At 39.2% G+C, this 18,736-nt stretch overlaps 1 protein-coding gene across 1 annotated transcript in view; it reads left to right on the top strand.

Moving 5' to 3' along the window:
- The window catches only part of LOC150084682 (ribokinase-like), a 124,408-nt gene that overhangs the window by 14,372 nt on the left and 91,300 nt on the right, over positions 1 to 18,736 (top strand). The window contains exons 3-4 of the mRNA XM_090375426.1: positions 7,804 to 7,867; positions 7,988 to 8,050. Of these exons, the coding sequence (XP_090231552.1) occupies positions 7,804 to 7,867; positions 7,988 to 8,050 (127 nt within the window). The remainder of the gene's footprint in view (positions 1 to 7,803; positions 7,868 to 7,987; positions 8,051 to 18,736) is intronic.

Here is an 18,736-nt window from a genome sequence, read left to right on the forward strand (position 1 = left end):
ATATTTTGCATCGACATTCACACATGAGGAGTTATTCAGCAAGGGGAATGCCAGAGGTCTATTCAACTCTAGCAGTAAGCTACAGAATCTTGAAATAACTGGTAGTAAAGTGGTGGCGAAACTGTTGAAGATAAACACAAGAAAGGCACCCGGGGTGGATGGGATCTATCCAGTTATATTAAAGGAGGCAGCAAAGGAAGTAAGCAAACCCTTAGCCATAATTATGAGAGCTTCCTTGGACTCAGGGGAGGTACCCATAGACTGGAAATGTGCAAATGTGACCCCAATTCACAAAGGAGGATCAAAGGCTGACACAAGTAATTATAGACCTGTGAGCTTAACTTCTGTTCCAGGAAAATTAATGGAGGCACTGGTTAAAGAAGCACTGCAGGATCATTTAGACAAGACTTCAGTTATAGCTCAGACACAGCATGGTTTTGTTAAGGGGAAGTCTTGCCTGACCAACTTGATTGGATACTATGATGCAGTCACAAAAGAACTGGATGCAGGGAATAACTTTGATATTATATACTTGGATCTTAGAAAGGCTTTTGATACTGTTGCACATGGAAGACTGCTACACAAATTGGAGCAGTGTGACATTGGAGGCAAATTGCTGCTATGGATAAAGGGGTGGTTGAGGGGGAGAAGACAGAGAGTGGGTAATCAATGGACACTGCTCATCGTGGACTAATGTTATTAGTGGAGTCCCTCAGGGCTCAGTGTTGGGTCCATTATTGTTTTCTGTATTTATAAATGATATTGATGATGGTATATCAAGCTTAATGTCCAAGTTTGCAGACGATACAAAGGTTGGCAGGGTTGTCAAGGACTCTACTGACACTATGCTGCTGCAACAGGATCTGGAAAGGTTGAGCAGATGGGCTGAGAGGTGGCAAATGAAGTTTAACATTGACAAATGTAAAGTACTACACATGGGAAACAGCAACCCCAGAGCAACGTATCAACTCTGTGGTACTACACTGACAGTGGTAGAGAATGAAAGGGACTTGGGGGTGGTTGTGCAGGCAGATATGAAGTTCTCTGAGCAGTGCAGATGGGCTGCAAGAGTAGCTCATGGAGTATTGTCAATGATATACAGGAATTTTTCCAGCAGGGATAAGGAGGTGATTATTCCATTGTATATGGCAATGGTCAGGCCACACCTAGAGTACTGTATACAGGTCTGGAGGCCTCATTTCAAGAAAAATGTAGAGCTGCTGGAACGAGTACAGAGAAGGGCAACAAGATTAGTGAATGGAACAAAGGGGTGCTCTTACGAAGAAGGGCTTAAGTTTTGCAAATTACAGTGTCTGGAGACTAGGCACCAGCGAGGTGATCTGATAGAGGTGTATAAAGCCTTGAATGGTTTAAGCATGCTCAATGCTGATGGGATTCTTCCTCTAGCTCAGAATAATCACCTGAGAGGGCATAAATTCAAATTGAGGAAAGACAGATGTAGGATAGACGTGCGGAAATTTGCCTTTAGCCAGCGGGTGGTTGGTTGGTGGAACAGACTTCCATCCCTTGTGGTGGAGGTTGATAGCCTAAATAAGTTTAAGGCTCAGCTGGACAGGTATTTTGAACAAACAGAGTGGTGAAGTGGAAGTGGGGTTTTTTTTTTTTTTTTTTTGGCTGATGCTGCATAAGCTTGCTTTCTTGCATCAAATGCCTCTACTAATGCTAATGCTAATTTTAATTTCTCAGATATTGACTGGAATTTGGGGGCCGGTCACTCACACACTAGCAAGGCTTTTGTGGATTTATTGGATGATTGTTTTCTACATCAGCATGTTCGGGAGGCAACTAGAGGGACTAATATTCTTGATTTGATTATCAGTAATGATTCTTCATGCATTAAGAATCTGCAGATAAAGGAACCACTAGGTAGCAGTGATCACAGTGTGCTGAAGTTGGATTTACTCAAAGAGGTAACTACCATCAGGGGTAAAGAGAAGGGTTATTGCTTTCGTAAAGGCGACTACGATGGTCTGAGACAGTATTTAAATTCTATACAGTGGGACCAACTGATGATGTTACCAACAGCAAATTCAAAATGGAAAGCATTCAAAGAACTTATCTTTGGAAGCTACTAGGCTTTACATACCAACTAAGAAATATTGTTCAAGGTTTAGGCCTAAATAGATGTCAGATGAACTAATGAGACACATGGCAGAGAAGAAAAATGCATGGGATTCATATAAATTAACACGTGACACAGAAGCCTATGATAGATATAAGCTCGTCTGTAACCAAGTCACAAAGGAGTTTAGGCTGGCAAAGGCAGATTATGAGAAATCTTTGGCAAAGGATGCAAAGAAAAACAGCAAAGAGTTCTTTACTTATGTAAACTCTAGAAGAAAGAGGATGAATCAGATTGGTCTACTTGATATTGATGGTTCAACTGTTGATGATCCTGCTCAGGTAGCTAACAAACTAAATGAATAATTTGCATCAACATTCACACATGAGGAGTTATTCAGCGAGGGGAATGCCAGAGGTGTATTCAATTCTGGCAGTAAGCTAGATAATCTTGTAATAACTGAGAGTGAAGTGGAGGAGGAATTGTTGAAGAAAACACAAGAAAGGCACCTGGGGTGGATGGGATCTATCCAGTTATATTAAAGGAGGCAGCAAAGGAAGTAAGCAAACCCTTAGCCATAATTATGAGAGCTTCCTTGGACTCAGGGGAGGTACCCATAGACTAGAGATGTGCAAATGTACCCCCAATTCACAAAGGAGGATCAAAGGCTGACACAAGTAATTATAGACCTGTGAGTTTAACTTCTGTTCCAGGAAAATTAATGGAGGCAGTAGTTTCACTGCAGGATCATCTAGACAAGACTTCAGTTATAGCTTGGACACAGCATGGTTTTGTTAAGGGGAAGTCTTGCCTGACCAATTCGATTGGATACTATGATGCAGTCACAAGAGAGCTGGATGCAGGGAATAACTTTGATATATATACTTTAACTAGAGCTGCAGGCTGAGGTGAAAGTGATTCTTGCACTGCTTCTATCGAAACATCCAGCAGGGAAACTAAGTTTTGAAGTATTTAAAGCCTTGCTGTGGGTTATCATGAAACAAGTAAATACATGAGCTGTGTTAGGGTAACTAATAAGATGAGGTGCATGCATTCTTGTATGTACACTAATGCTAGGAGCATAGTAAATACATTTGATGAACGTTAAGTACTGATTAAGCAGTACTTAACATTCATTAGAGTAATAGTGTCACTTAGACATAAGGGATGTAGAATTTGAATAAGGGAAGTACAATGTGTACAAAAAGGACATAGTGTATGGCGTAATTTGACTAGCGGCACCGGGGGTTTCCCACAACTCCTCATTGGTACTCTGTGACATGTACAGAGTACCAATGAGGAGTTGGTACTCTGTGACATGTACAGAACTCTGTAGAGGAGTATTTATTACTGTATGATACAGTAACAAAGGAACTGGATGCAAAAAATAATCTTGATATCATATACTTGGATTTCAAGAAAGCTTTTGATACTGTTGCATATATAAGACTGCTATACAAATTGGAGCAGTGTGGCATTAAGTGCAAGTTACTGCTCTGGACAAAGGGATGGTTGTGTGTGAGAAGACAGAGAGTGGTTATTAATAGACATTGCTCTTTATGGATTAATGTTATTAGTGAAGTTCCATAGGGTTCATTTCTGGGCCCATTGTTATTTTCTATATTTATTAATGATACTGATGAAGGTATATCAGGCTTAATGGCATAAGTTGCTGATGATGTAAAGGTTGGTTAATGACAGTAATTAGAGTAAGCGACAAGATGGGCTGAGAAATGGCAGTTGAAGTTAAGTATTGACAAATGTAAGGTTCTGCATACGGGTAGCAGCAATCCTAGATTAATGTACCATCTTTGTGGTACTACACTCAGTGTAGTGGAAAATGAAAAAAGTATCGTCATATCTGAACTGCACAATTATCACCAGACAATTGTGCAGTCAGATACAAAGTTCTCTAAGCAATGCAGACAAGCCGACAGGATAGTTCATGGGGCTTAGTCTGACATACAGGAACTTTGCTAGTAGGGATAATGAGGTGGTTATCCATTTGCACAAGGCAATGGTTAAGTCACATCTTGAGTACTGCATACAGGTCTGAAGTCTTCATTTTAGGAAAGATGTAGAACTGCTGGAATGCGGGCAGAGAATGGCAATGAGATTGGTGAGGGGAATGAAAGAGGCAAAATACCTATAAGGTTGTCAGCAATCTGAGCAGGATCATCAACAGTTAAACCATTGATATCAAGTAGACCAGTATGATTCATCCCCTTCCTTCTAGTGTGTACATAAATAAAGAAGTCTTTAATGTTTTTTTTTTTTTGCTCCTTTGTAAAAGTCTTCTCATAATCTGCTTTAGTTTGCCTAACCTCTTCTGTTACTTTATTGCAGACTAGTTTATATCTACCAAAGGTGTTAGTATTAATTGATAATTTTATGCATCCCATGCATTTTTCTTCTCTGCCACGAGTCTCATCAGTTCAGTTGACATCCATTTAGTTCTAAGTCTTGAGCAATACTCCTAAGTTGGTATGAATAGTCTAGTAGCTTCTATGATTATTTCCTTATATTCTTCACATTTAGAATTTGCTCTTGGTATCATCATCATTGTTCTCACCATATAGAATTTAAAATATGTCGTGGCTACTGTAGTCATATTTACACAAGCAAAAGCCCTTCCCTCTACCTTTAATGGTAGTAACCCCTTTAAGTAAATCCCACATCAATACACTTGGACACTGCCATCTTCATCAAGTCTCATCAGTTCATTTGACATCTATTTAGTTCTAAGTCTTGAACAATATTCCTAAGTTGGTATGAATAGTCTAGTAGCTTCTATGATTATTTCCTTATATTCTTCACATTTAGAATTTGCTTTTGGTATCATCATCAGTTATTCTCACCATATAGAATTTAAAATCTGTCGAGGCTACCATAGTCCTATTTACAAAAGCAAAAGCCCTTCCCTCACCCTTGATGGTAGTAACCCCTTTAAGTAAATCCCACATTAATACACTGGGATCACTGCCATCTTTATTCTGTGAAAACAATAATAAATCTTTTTAAAATAACTAGGATAAGAGAGTAGATGTTTATTAACCTAGTGGGAGAGGAAAAATAAGTAACTTACCTTGAACTTTACACAAACATATGTTGGCACTCTTTCAGTACCATGCCATTCTTCAAGCAATATCCAAATAGTTTCAAAAAAAATGGTGGCAGGATACCTGACAGGTTCTTGCACTCAATTTCTATGAGAACATCATAAGAAAATCACTTCAGAAACCGTTGCAGTAAAAGTTTGACTCTCTTTAGAAAGGTAGAAAAATTTTCAGAGTTTTAATTATTGATTAATGGTTAATGCAGGAGGAATGTTGTTTTTGAAGGGCACCTGTGAGGTCTCCCACCACCACTGCTGCATTAACTGATACATGCTGTGATTACCATAAAAGGAGCAGTCTTGTCTAGATTGCCCTGCACATTGCAATGGTTAGCTATTACTTCTTTAACCAGTGAATGCATTAATTTTCCTGGAACAGTAATCAAACTTATAGATCTGTAATGACTCATTTCAACCTTTGATCCCCTTTGCGAATTTGGGAGCATTTGCTAACCTGTATGTTTCATTAAATCAGTAAAGGAATAAATGGGTAAATAATAATAATAAATGGACAAAAAACCATTTGATATCAGTTATAATAATCAAGACAAAAAAAAATGCATTGTACAATAATTAAACATAAAACAAAGAGTATCTAATTTCTTTAGAAGATGCAACCAATGGGTGAGCAACTTTTTTGTTGATGTTACACCAAAACTAGCATAAGATCCGACAGATCTTTGGCGTTATAATTCCAAGTAAACAGTAATCATTCACTTCCAAAACTGCTTAAGTAAAAGGGCTATATTTAGCAAGGTATTGAAAGTTTCAGCCATTAGCATTGAACCAGTAATTGATGTACAATGGTTGTTTTAAAGAGGAACCTGTTGGGGTCCTGGCAGCCACTGCTGGCTTAAGGGATCGATCAAATGCTATTCTAATTTTAATGCTGAAAAATAAATTTCTCTAAGATGATATGCACTATGGGTACTTCTTTTTGAAAAAATAAATACCCAAAATTTAGAACATTCATTGTGTAATTCATCAATAATATCTTACTCCCAAAAGCTTAAGCTCAATCTGACATGCTTCATATATAACTGTTATACATGCGATGAAATCCAGCTCCAAGGAAGACTGAATTTTTCACCAGCTACCAAGATAACATTGAACAGTTTGTTCATTTGCTGCTACATACCAAAATTCGTGGCTCTTGAATGGGAATTGTTTGATGAGTGTTTTTGTGAAATTGTACAATGGCTGAGTGGCGTCTTTAAACAATTTAGTTAATGTACACAGTGTATTATCCCCCTGGGAAAAAAATGAAATTACTAACAAGTAACAGAAAGAAGAGATCTTTAAATAACCTTTACAGGCTTGAAGTCTGACAATAATTCCCTAGTTAGTAGGCACCAAGTATGCATTTAAAATGTGTTTTTAAACATTTTATCAAAAATTTCTTTACTAATTTGGTGAATTAAAAAAAAAGTTGAGTGGCACTGTCTTCAGGAATCTGCACAAGAAATAATTAGGAATTCAAACCCAACAAGTAGCCAAACCATTCAATCCCATATCATTCAGGTTATTGATTAGGGATGATGCTCTCATTAAAATGCCATTCTAAAGATCTCTTTAGAAAATGAAAATCAGGTCCAGGTTTCAATCCTCTTGGAGACTGAAGGAGTTTCTATTGGCCTTTTTGCTCAGGGCTGTAGTTAGCCAGTCCCTACACCAAAGCACATAAAATGAGTTATTAAGGGGAAAATCCTGCAACTATCTTGAACATTAATTTCAAGACTATTCATTCTGCTCTTAAACACACATAGTATAAACGTGGTACATACAGTGCAATATGGTTGTAGAGGAGGCTAATCTGCTATATAAACTATAATAACAAACTGTCCCACCTTGTTGGAGAAATGGTTGTTTAATCCTTTCATTCATGAATTTTGCAAATATTTGGTGGCTCTGGGGAGTGAGTTGTTTTTCCTGTGGAAATTTGAACTTTTGTGAAAATGAAAAGTTTATACATAAATGATTTTAAATATTAATATGTTCTTATTTTGACTCGACTGTCCAGTATTAAAGTTATATTATGGTCAAAAATGAAATCAGAAATTAAAAAAAAAAATTGTAAAATTCCTAAAAATACCAGTAAAAAGATTCATAGGAAAAAAAAAAACTTAATTTTTTTTTGATTCAATAATAATGCATAAATGAATCATTTGATTCAATTTTATCAACATCTGAATCTAAGGTTGAAGAAATTCCAGAGAATTTCTTCAACAGCTTTTGTAAGCCTGAATTGGACTACTGAGATTACCAGATGCAAACTCTTCATGGAATTTTAAATACTCTTTTTTGTGGTACTGTGTATTATAAACTATGTCCACCATTAGTTGGAAACAGAGATAAGAGATGGCAGAGTGTACTGAAAGAATTTCAAGACCATTCATTAATGGGTACATTGTTAGAAGTGACCTTTAAAATGTAGATTTATGTACAGTATATACTTATGAAAGGTTTAACAACTTTGAAACTGTTGGCCTTTCTGGATGTTTTCTGCAACTAAACCTCACTTTAAACTCATGCTGCACAGTATGTTAGGATTTAAGTTTTTTTAAATCTTTCTTTTGTTACAACATAATATGTATGTGTTTTTCAGATTGGTGATGATTTATTTGGGCATGAATATATTGAAAATTTCAAAGCACATAAAGTAAACTATGGTAAGTATTTTTCTGAATTAACTTCTGCAAGTTAAAATTCTCAAATCTTAGATTATTTTCTTCTTTAAAATTTGTAATAAATAAGAATTTTGTTGTAATTCCATTTTCTTTGTTTTTCAGAGTATGTTTGGATTACAAAAGACTCTCACACAAGTACAGCTAACATCTGTGTGACAGATGATGGTAAGGTACTTCTCGACCTAATTATTTTTAAATATGATTATAAAAGCTGTGATTGTTATTGTTAATATTTTTATTAAAAACTCAATTGGCCATAGTCAAGCAACAGTAAAGGTGCAGGTTGTAAAGGATCTCTTTAAACCTGCTAAATAAAGAATTATATTATTAATAATTCTTCCTAGTAGGACAGACGGAGCAATATGGCCTTAGTTGCTAATGCTCCTAAAAACCAAATAACAAAATAAACAGTAGGACAGAGAAGGTCTAAATAGTTCTGTTATCAATATGACTACCAATTTTTCATTCCTCACTCATAATCACAAGAGTCATTACATATAACTCTGAAAAAATGTTTTAAAATTTATTAAACTTAAATAAATGAAAATTAAGTAGATTTGGTTTACTTAATTTTTTTTTCTTTTTGCATACTACAGGGTGATTGGAAAGTTGTACCTATTTTTGAAGTGTTGCTGGAGGAGTGCAAACTTACATAGACTGTTTATTAGAGCAATGCTTTACCAATCTGTGGTATGTAGACCATTTGTGGGTTTTTCAGATATGTCCATGGTTTCTGTCTTAAATATAAAAGTGGTCCTTATCTGAAAAATGTTAGGGAACACTGTATTAGAGGGTTTGATATCATTTAATATGCTGATCTGCAGTTTTTCTTTTAGGTAAGTAATGGCTGGGAAATTGAATATCACTGATAAAGCAGAAATTGCAGCCAGATATATAGTATGGAGGGTCAATAAGAATTGGTGAGCTGAATGAGAAAGGAATGTAACACTGAATCTTAAAACCATTAAAGATCATCACAAAAAACCGATGATAATGGAATCTGTGGCTGATAGAAAGCAAAGTAGAAAATCATCCATTTTGGATTAAGATGGTTCGAGATGTGTTTTTGCAAAGTCTGGAGAAATCCATTTCAGTGTGTGTGCATGAAACTGGCTGATTTTCCATTCTCTAAAGAAAATTTTTGAAAACAGAACTAGTGGGAACCAATGTAGAAGCTTTATTCATTTATTGTGATCAGAGATTTGTTTGCTGAAATCTTATTATATATGTTTGCTGAAATCTTGTTTAGATGACTGGGGGATTTCAAAGATCTTTAAAGAACATTGTTTGGTTGGATGAAGCCATTTTTCAATCCGAAGAAGAGCCAGAACCATCACAAAGTGATAGTGTGGTGTAGGGTGATATATGATAGAATTTTCAGTCCATACATTTTAGTGCATAGCACGCTTCTTGATTAGATCGGGATTTGAGCCCATCACCACCAAATACGGAGGATGCGGAAAGGTTGGGGAATGACCACCGCATATTCCCGGAGCAATATGGCCTTAGTTGCTAATGCTCCTTAAAAAAACCAAAAAAAAAAAAAAAACATATATTTTACATGGTACAGCAAATTCAGAAAGATGTCTTTCCCTCTTTGACATTTTGTTTTTCCTACATCATATATTAATTTTCCTAACAGAAAAATTGGTAGATGTGTGCCACAGAGTGGCCTGCAAGGAGCTGCCTTGAATTGACATTGATAATGGATGATTTTTATTTTATTTATTTATTATTTTTTTTGAGAGGGATGGGGCAAAGAAAAAAAGTTTACTGAAAAAGCGAACAACTGTTGATGTTATAATAGAGGTGACTGTCAATGCTTCTTAAATTTTCTTTCTCTTTCAATGGGCAGTGTAGTGGTTATGTTGGGAAAGGTTGTTGAAAATGAGTGGCACACTTTATTAAGTAAACCTATTTAATAGCAAGTAAGTTTACCTAATAGCTCTCAGAGAAGCATGGTTTCATTGTGGCGTGGACTTGTTGAAGTATCAAAACCATACCACAGGGACATATACACGTTGGGATATTTTGGTTCAATTGCTTCCCACAGTTGTTGAAAATTGAGTGTTTGAATTTCAGAAGGGCCTGTTTTCACCTCATCACACAGATGCCCAGTTGGATTTAGATTTTCTGATTGGGGAGGCTGCAGCAGGGTGAGTTCACTGTCATGTTCTTGGAATTAGTTTTTTACAGTTCTGGCCTTATCATGTGGTGCATCATCTAATTGGAAGTATCCATTCACAGATGGATATACTGCAAGTACAAAAGGATATGCCTGGTCAGAAACATTTTCTCTAGAATTCCACTATTGTACCACAAAACATATCTCACATCATTACACTGTCAGCACTAGCCTTCAGTGTTCCCACCTGGCAGGATGGATTCATACTGTTTTTTGCCAATATTCTGGTTTTCCAATCAGCATGAAATAGCAGGAACCAGAATTTGGAAAAGATAGTTACCACTGTTATACTAGATTGTTATTTGACTGTTATTTGACCCTGCAAAATCTGTTAGCTTAGTATAGTATTGGCAATTATCAATTAAATTTATTAATATTATTAATTTTCATTCTTAATTAAATTGTATTTAAACGGAAATCATGACCCAGACTAGAGCAGCAAAGCAATGAGCACAAAGTAGTGTAAGTGCTATGGCTCAGGGGAGAACTGAAGGGGGCGATTCTCCAACATATCACAGTCTAAAAAAATATGTGCAAAATGTGAAATGTTTGCGGATCTTTCTGGAACAGGACATGATCTAGCCAAGGAGGATGTCTTTGTGTGTGTGCTAGATGCAGAGTGTGAAGAAATTCGGCACCAACTCAGCATTCTGATGGGTGTCTATGAGAGCGTGAGGTGCAGGGTAGATGCCCTTGAAAGATTTAAAATGGGGGGGGGGACCCATCATTCTCTCAGCTGCCCAACTCAATGCCAGATCTCACTCTTTTGCAGACAACATAGTGGCAACCTTTGAGGCAGAATGTGCTGGTCCCACAGAAGCTAGTTATTGTTGGTAACTCTACTGTCACGGAGATGGGAAATGTATTGTGCAAAAAGCATAGGTGGAATAGGACCAGGGTATGTCTACCAGGGACAAAAGTTGATGACTTAGAGCAGATATCATCTTTTAAGGGCACAAAGGTGATATTGTACACATCGGCACTAATGACATTAAGTGTAGGAGATCTGCAGATTTACTTAACAAGTACAGGTCAATGTTGAAAAAAGTTGTGAGTTAGGGTTGAATTTGAGTGTCTGCAATTCTGCCCAGACATGACAGGAGGGAGTATATGATGAGAGCCTTGTCAATCAATTCTGCTCTGAAAAGATTATGCAAGGCTCATGGGGTAGAATTTTTCTCAGAGTGGTATGTGCTTGTTAACAGAGACTGCTTCTACAAGAATGGGATACACTTAAATAGAAAGGGTGCAAGAATATTTACTGATGCTATTGAGGCAGTGTTAGGTTGGTCGGAAAAATTGCTAGCTTCAGGATATGCAGACTAAAATATTAACAGTAACTGTTGGCAGAGGTGAAAGTGATTCTTGCACTGCTTCTATTGGGTTGAGCGGCAGTCTGGAAAACAAGGTGCTGGGGATTTCAAGGACTGCTGGGAGTCATCATGGAACAAGTATATACATCGGCTGTGTTAGGGAAATTAAGAGTAAGGATAGGTGCATGTATACTTGCACATACGCCAGTGCAAGGAGTTTAGTAAATAAATTTGATGAATTTGAAGTGCTGGTCAAAACATCAAAGGCAGATATTGTTGGGATATCAGAGACATGGTGTCACACAGATATAAGTAATGCAGAACTTGAATTTGGGGAGTACAAACATGTGTACACAAAGGATAGACAGGATAGGAAGCGAGGAGGGGTTATGCTCTTAGTTAAGAAACATAAAATCTGAGGAAGTGTATCCAGTTGACATAAGTGGACAGTGCAATGTTTAGTTATTTTGTTGTGACATAAGCAGTGGTAAAGCAAAATTGAGAATAGGAGTGTGTGTGTGTTATAGGCCTATTGACGCTGAAGAGTACAGTGAACAACTGTACAGAGAAATAGAGTGGACCAGTAAATCAGAGTGTCTTATAATGGGGGATTTTAATTTCCCAGATTTTTGACTGGAACTGGTGGGTTGGTCACTTGCACAATAGCAAGAGTTTTGTGGATTTTTTGGATGATTGTTTTTTACAGCAGCATGTTCGAGAGGCAACCAGAGGAGTAATATTCTTGATCTAATTATTAGCAGTGATTCCTCAAGCATTAAGAATCTGCAGATTACCACTAGGTGGCAATGATTATGGTGTGCTGATGTGGGATTTACTCGAGATTTAACTGCCATCAGGGGTAAAGGGAAGGGTTTTGCTTTCGTAAAGGTGACTACAGTAGTCTCAGACAGTTTTTAAATTCTGTACAGTGGGATCAACTGATGATGATGTTACCAACAGCAAATTCTAAATGGGAATCATTCAAGGAGGTAATCTTGGAAGCTACTCAGCTTTTTGTTCCAACTAAAAAATATTGTTCAAGATTTAGGCTTAAACGGAGGTCAGATGAACTAATGAGACCTATGGCGGAGAAGAAATATGCATGGAATTCATATAAACTAACAGGTGACACAGAAGCTTACGGCAGATATAAACTGGTCTGATCAAGTCACAAAGGAGGTTAGACAGGCAGGCAGAAATCCTTGACAAAAGATGATAAGAAAAATAGCAAAGAGTTCTTTACTTATGTAAATTCTAGAAGGAAGGGAATGAATCAGATTGGTCCAACTCGATATCGATGGTTCGACTGTTGGTGATCCTACTCAGGTAGCTGACAAACTGAATGAGTATTTCGCATCTACATTCACACATGAGTAGATATTCAGGGAGGGGAATACCAGAAGTATATCAAACTATGGCAGGGAGCTAAATGATTTTGTAAAAACTGAGAGCAAAGTGAAGGAGAAATTGTTAAGTTAACATAAGAAAATGAGCTAGGGCAGATGGGATCTATCCAGTTATATAAAAGGAGGCAGCAAAGGAAGTAAGCAAATCCTTAGCCATAATTATGAGAATGTCTTTGGACTCAGGGTTAGGTCCCCATGGACTGGAGATGTGAAAATGTGTCCCCAGTTCACAAAGGGTGACACAAGTAATTACAGACTTGTTAGTTTACCTTCTGTTCCAGGGAAATTAATGGAATCTCTGGTTAAAGAAGTAATACAGGACCATCTAGACAAGACTGCAGTTATAGTTCAGACACAGCATGAGTTTGTTAAGGGAAAGTCTTGTCTGACCAGTGTCATTGGATACTATGATGCAGTTACAAAGGAACTGGATGCAAAAAATAATTTTGATATCATATATTTGGATTTTAGGAAAGCTTTTGATATTGTTGCACATGGAAGACTACTGTACAAATTGGAGCAGTATGGCATTAAGGGCAAATTACTGCTGTGGATAAAGGAATGGTTGAGTGGTATAAAATAAGGAGAGTGGTAATCAGTGGGTAGTGCTCTTCGTGGACTCATGTTATTAGTGGAGTTCCCCAGGGATCTGTGTTGGGTCCATTGTTGTTTTCTGTATTTATCAGTGATATTGATGAAGGTATAACAGGTTTAATGTCCAAGTTTGTAGACGATGTGAAGGTTGGCAAGGTTGTTAATGACACTAATGACAGTACGCTACAAAAACAGGATGTGGAAAAGTTGAGCAGATGGGCTGAGAGATGACAACTGAAGATTAACATTGACAAATGTAAAGTACTGTATATGGGTAGCAGTAACTCCAGAGTGACATATCAACTATGTGGTGCTACACTCTGGGTAGTGGAGAATGAAAAAGACCTGGGGGTAATTGTGCAGTCAGTGAACTCCTGCCATGGAAGAAAGTGTGTTGAATGCCGTCCAGAATAATCCTACTACCAGCACACGTGCCGTTGCCTCTGCCTTACGAGTGTCTCGTTGCAGTGTACAGCATGTCTGGCAAGACGATTCCTTACACCCCTTTCATCTCCAAAGGGTTCAGTTACTGCTCCCCCAAGGCCATCCTGCATGTGGCTTTTGTGCAGTGGTTTCTCCAAGAAAGTGTTCAAGACTTGAATTTTCCAGCCTATGTTTTGTTCACGGATGAGGCTTATTTCACTCGGGAAGGCTTATTCAATCAGCACAATGCTCATGTGTGGGCCCAAGACAACCCACACAGTGTGCACCCCTATGCGGCACAAACATTGCTTCACAATAAATGTGTGGGCAGGTATGGTCGGTGACTGCTTAGTCGGCCCATATCTGTTACCATCCCGCATGAACTCTGCTAAATATAGGATCTTTCTTGAACAAGTTCTAACAGGGTTACTTGATGATGTTCCAGCAAATGTGAGATGCAACATTTGGTTTCAACATGATGGGGCACCTGTCCATTATGGAAGGTGTGTTCATGACCATTTGAACAGGCGTTTTGGGCATCAATGGATTGGCCGTGGTAGACCCGTTGCCTGGTCCCCATGCTCACCTGATTTATCGAGCCTTGATTTGTTTCTGTGGGGGGCCCTCAAATCTGTCGTGTATGAATCGCTTGTGGAGACGGAAATGGATCTCGTGGCGAGACTCATCTGCGCTGCTGCTACTGTCAAAGAAACTCCAGGTGTATTCGACTGTGTCTGCCAATCCATGCTGCACCGGTGTCGTGCATGCATTGCGTCTCATGGTGGAACCTTCGAGCATCTGTTGTAACATCATGAAATGCATCCATCTCGTACTCCATTGTTAATATTATGTCAAATAAATGTTTGCCACTAATTACTGTCTTGTGTCATTTCTGCTTCTTGTGCCTCTGCTACTACTTTCCTGTGATGTTTCCGATTATGGGTTCCTATGCGATTCACATTCCTTTAGATGTTACCTACCTCACCTAAACGTTTGTACCAATATTTTTGAGACACCCTGTATTTTTGTATATCATTAAACTCAACATAAAACTGTAAAGTTTAAAAACTCATAAACTTTTAAAATATAAACTCACTATTTACGTGTGGCATACTCAAAAGATTTCTTGGCAATTACTAAATCAATAGGTTCTTTGCCTGCAACAACTTGCAAGGCATCATTTGAGACAGTTCTACAGGCCCACATCACTCCAAGCAGAGCAAATCTCTGTGCAGAAAGGAGACTCCTTCGAACATGGCTATTGTTCATTCTATAACCCCTATGCCCCGCAAGCATATACCATAATTGGTATATGAACACATTTATATAGAATATCAAGGAACTTTCCCTTGACTCCCCTATTGACTCGCACTACTTTCTTCAACTTCATATAAACCGATCTAATTTCATCCTGTATATACCAGGCGTGAGGCAAGAATGTCAATCTTTCATCTACAGTAACCCCCCCAGGTATCTGACCAAGGGGGCATATGATATGGGGCTATTAAACAACTTCACTGTCGGGTGTCTACTTTCACTCAGCTTACCTCTTAACATTACCATATGGGTCTTGCTATGTGAGATTTCCATTTTATGTTTCTCAACTCAGGTCTCCACCATTGACACCCCTCGACGTGGGCACCTGTACATGGTGAGGGGACCTCCTAGTGATGCTGCTGGTTTTCCAGATTAGCATCACTGGGATCTAACGCCCATACCTTGGTTCCAGGGTTACATCTTTGGAATCCGGTGTGTGCAGCCGTGCGCCGCGACCCGTGTAATTCGGAAAGGGGGATCCTGGTGGTTGAGGGGCCCAGCCTTAATACACCACTTTGGCCTCTGCTTTGACAAGACGGGCGGTCCCGGACCGGCCCGACTGGGATTAATCGGCGGGTGGTTCTTACTGCTAGGGCCAACTGCATTCCAATAAGTCTCCCTCCCTTTGGGCCTGGGACGGGAACAAGGCTTATTGGAAACGTGGGTGCGGTGCCTCTAAGCTAACTTGGCGTCCCATTCGTGTACGCAGTACCTGCTAGTTCACGAGTGGGCATCCCCTCGTAGGGCTCCGTGGTGGGTGAGGTACTTAGGGCATCTGAAATTTTTATCTTACTCATATGAGTAATTTAATTCCTATTTCTTCTGGGGCCCCAACAAGGCCCCTACCTAATCGATCAGATGAGAATGACACCAATTCTGCCAAAAGAGCCAGAACTGAGAATAAACCACCATCTATAACACCGCTTTTCCTCATTCTCCATTCTACCGGAGAGCAGTCAATTGGGAAGATGTCACCCTTCTTCATCCAGAAAGGATTAGAAGGGTTGGCAGGATCACCAAAATCCGTAAAACGGCTGCGTTCTGGCGATCTTTTACTCAAAGCTTCAAATACAAAGCAAGCAGAAAGAATGTTAAACGCGACATCCATGGGGGGAATACCGATCAATGTAACACCCCACAAAACTTTGAACTCTTCACGAGGTGTCATTTCAGTGGGATCTTCTTCATGTCTCTGAAGAAGAAGAGATCTGCTCTGAACTAAAAGACAAAGGAGTGACAGCTGTCAAGAGAATATAAATGCGGAAGGAAGGGAATCTCACCCCTACCCGAGTTCTCATCCTAACATTTAACACCCCATGTCCTCCTAGTTCCATCAAGGTAGGGTATTTAATCTGCCTAGTGAGGATCTATATTCCAAACCCACTGAGGTGTTTTAAATGCCAAAAATACGGCCACTCACAAACGGCTTGTCGTGGTAACCCTGCCTGTGCTCGATGTGGTGCGAAAGACCACGAGAGCAAGGAATGTTCAGCTTCCAAACCGATCTGTGTAAACTGCCAACAAGATCATCCTGTCTACTCCAGAGCATGCCAGTGGTGGAAGGATGAAAAAGAGATCCAAAAACTGAAAACAGAGCTGAATATCTCCTACCCAGAGGCTAGAAAACGCTTTCAACCAATAAATAGCGTGAAGCCTTCATATGCTCAGAAGGTTTCTGTGAAGGTTTCTATCGGTACGCAAACTGAGATGACTGTACCACCAAGAGAGTCTCACACCGATTGCCCTCTATTTATTGAGTTCACAAAAGCCCACCAGAAAAATGCAGTCAGCTGCCACTCTTATATCCATACCTCGTAGTTCTCCACCACTACCAAAACCAAGTGGTAAAGAGCCAACAGTAATAGCAGAAACAATGGATGTCGAGGACAAGGAGGTACTGGATGAATCAGTCTTGGAACTCTTTGTGGAGGAAGAAATGGACACAGAACAGCGTCCGTTCTTCTCCAAAAGAGATAAATCCAAGACTGACAAAAGTAAGCCCTCAGCACCTCGGAAGCCGCCTGATGGACCCACCAAGCCTAAATAATGGCTAAATTCCTACAATGGAATTGTCGTGGATTCCGGCAAAATATTGATGACATCAAGGCCCTCCTGCAAAAGCACAAGCCAGTTTGCTTTTGCTTGCAGGAGACTTATCTAAAGGCAAATGATGATCCCACCATGCATAACATCACAATTTTTTGTAAGGATAGAATTGCAGATGGTCCTGCTCATGGAGGAGTGGCTATCCTTGTGGGCAACCAGACCCCAGTTCAGCCCTTCCTAGTTACATCCAGCATAGAAGTTGTTGCAATTCGCCTTACAGTGGGTTTTTTATTAACCGTGTGCTCTATTTATTTGCCACCTGGGACTGACATCTCCCAGGAAGACCTTGATGATCTTGTAATGCAGTTGCCTCCCACTTTCTTACTTCTCGGGGATTTTAATGGACATAATACCCTGTGGTGTAGTGCTAACATCAATGGAAGGGTACGAGTCATAGAGTGTATGCTAAATGACAATGACCTTTCCCTTCTAAATACTGGAACAAACACCTTCTTCCACATGCCTACCCGTACTTTTTCTGCCATTGATCTCTCTATCTGCTCCCTCTCTCTACTCCCTTCACTCACTTGTGAAGTGGAAGAGAACCCATACGGAAGTGATCAATTCCCTGTGATAACCTCGTTACACAGTGGGAGACCAAGTCTTCCTTTCAGGTTACCATGGTAGAAGACTGATCAGGCTGACTGGACTGCCTTCCAACATCAGGCAAATTTTGACCTCAGTACCGTCAGTCAGGAGCCTGTCGATGATGTAGTAACGTACATCACAGAAATTATTGTCCAAGCAGCTGCGAATGCTGTTCCAAAAACATCTGCTAGGTTTCCATCATTTACCAAACCAACCTTATAGCCTTTAAACCCGCACGAGCCAAAGCACGCCACATCTGCCGTCAGAGTCAAAAGGAATCGTGGATCCGTTTTACTTCATCAATTACTCAGCCCACTAGTACTAAGTTGGTCTGGGATAAAATCCAGAAAATGAAGAGAAAATATACATCCCACCCTTCTTCAATCCTAGATTATAATGGATGCACTATTGCAGATCCAACTGCAATAGCCAATTCTCTTGGGAAGCATTTTCTAACATCTCTGCAACATCTTCATATTCTCCAGAGTTCCTGGTCCTGAAACATAAAATCGAAAAACAGGCACTTAATCTTAAGTCAAAGAGCATCTATCCGTACAACATGTCATTCACTATACAGGAACTGAAAAGAGTTCTTATTCTTTCCAAAGCAAGTGCTGTTGGACTAGATGGCATCCATTATGAAATGATTAAGCATTTTTCACCAAAATCTATGGATTATCTGCTCCTTCTATATAACAGAATCTTTATTGAATGGCAGTTTCCGGATTCCTGGCGCAAGGCAATCGTTCTTGCCTTTGCAAAGCCAAGAAAGGATCCAAAAGTCACTAGTAATTATCGTCCTATTGCTCTGACTAGCTGTCTGTGCAAAATCCTGGAGAGAATGGTTAAATTTCATTTAATATGATATTTAGAATCAAATGACCTTCTCTCCAACATCCAGTGCGGCTTCCGAAGGAAC

The sequence above is a fragment of the Mastigoproctus giganteus genome, chromosome 6 (genome assembly GCF_048544385.1).
Source record: "Mastigoproctus giganteus isolate SK-2022 chromosome 6, ASM4854438v1, whole genome shotgun sequence".
In the NCBI taxonomy this organism is placed as follows: Eukaryota; Metazoa; Arthropoda; class Arachnida; order Uropygi; family Thelyphonidae; genus Mastigoproctus; species Mastigoproctus giganteus.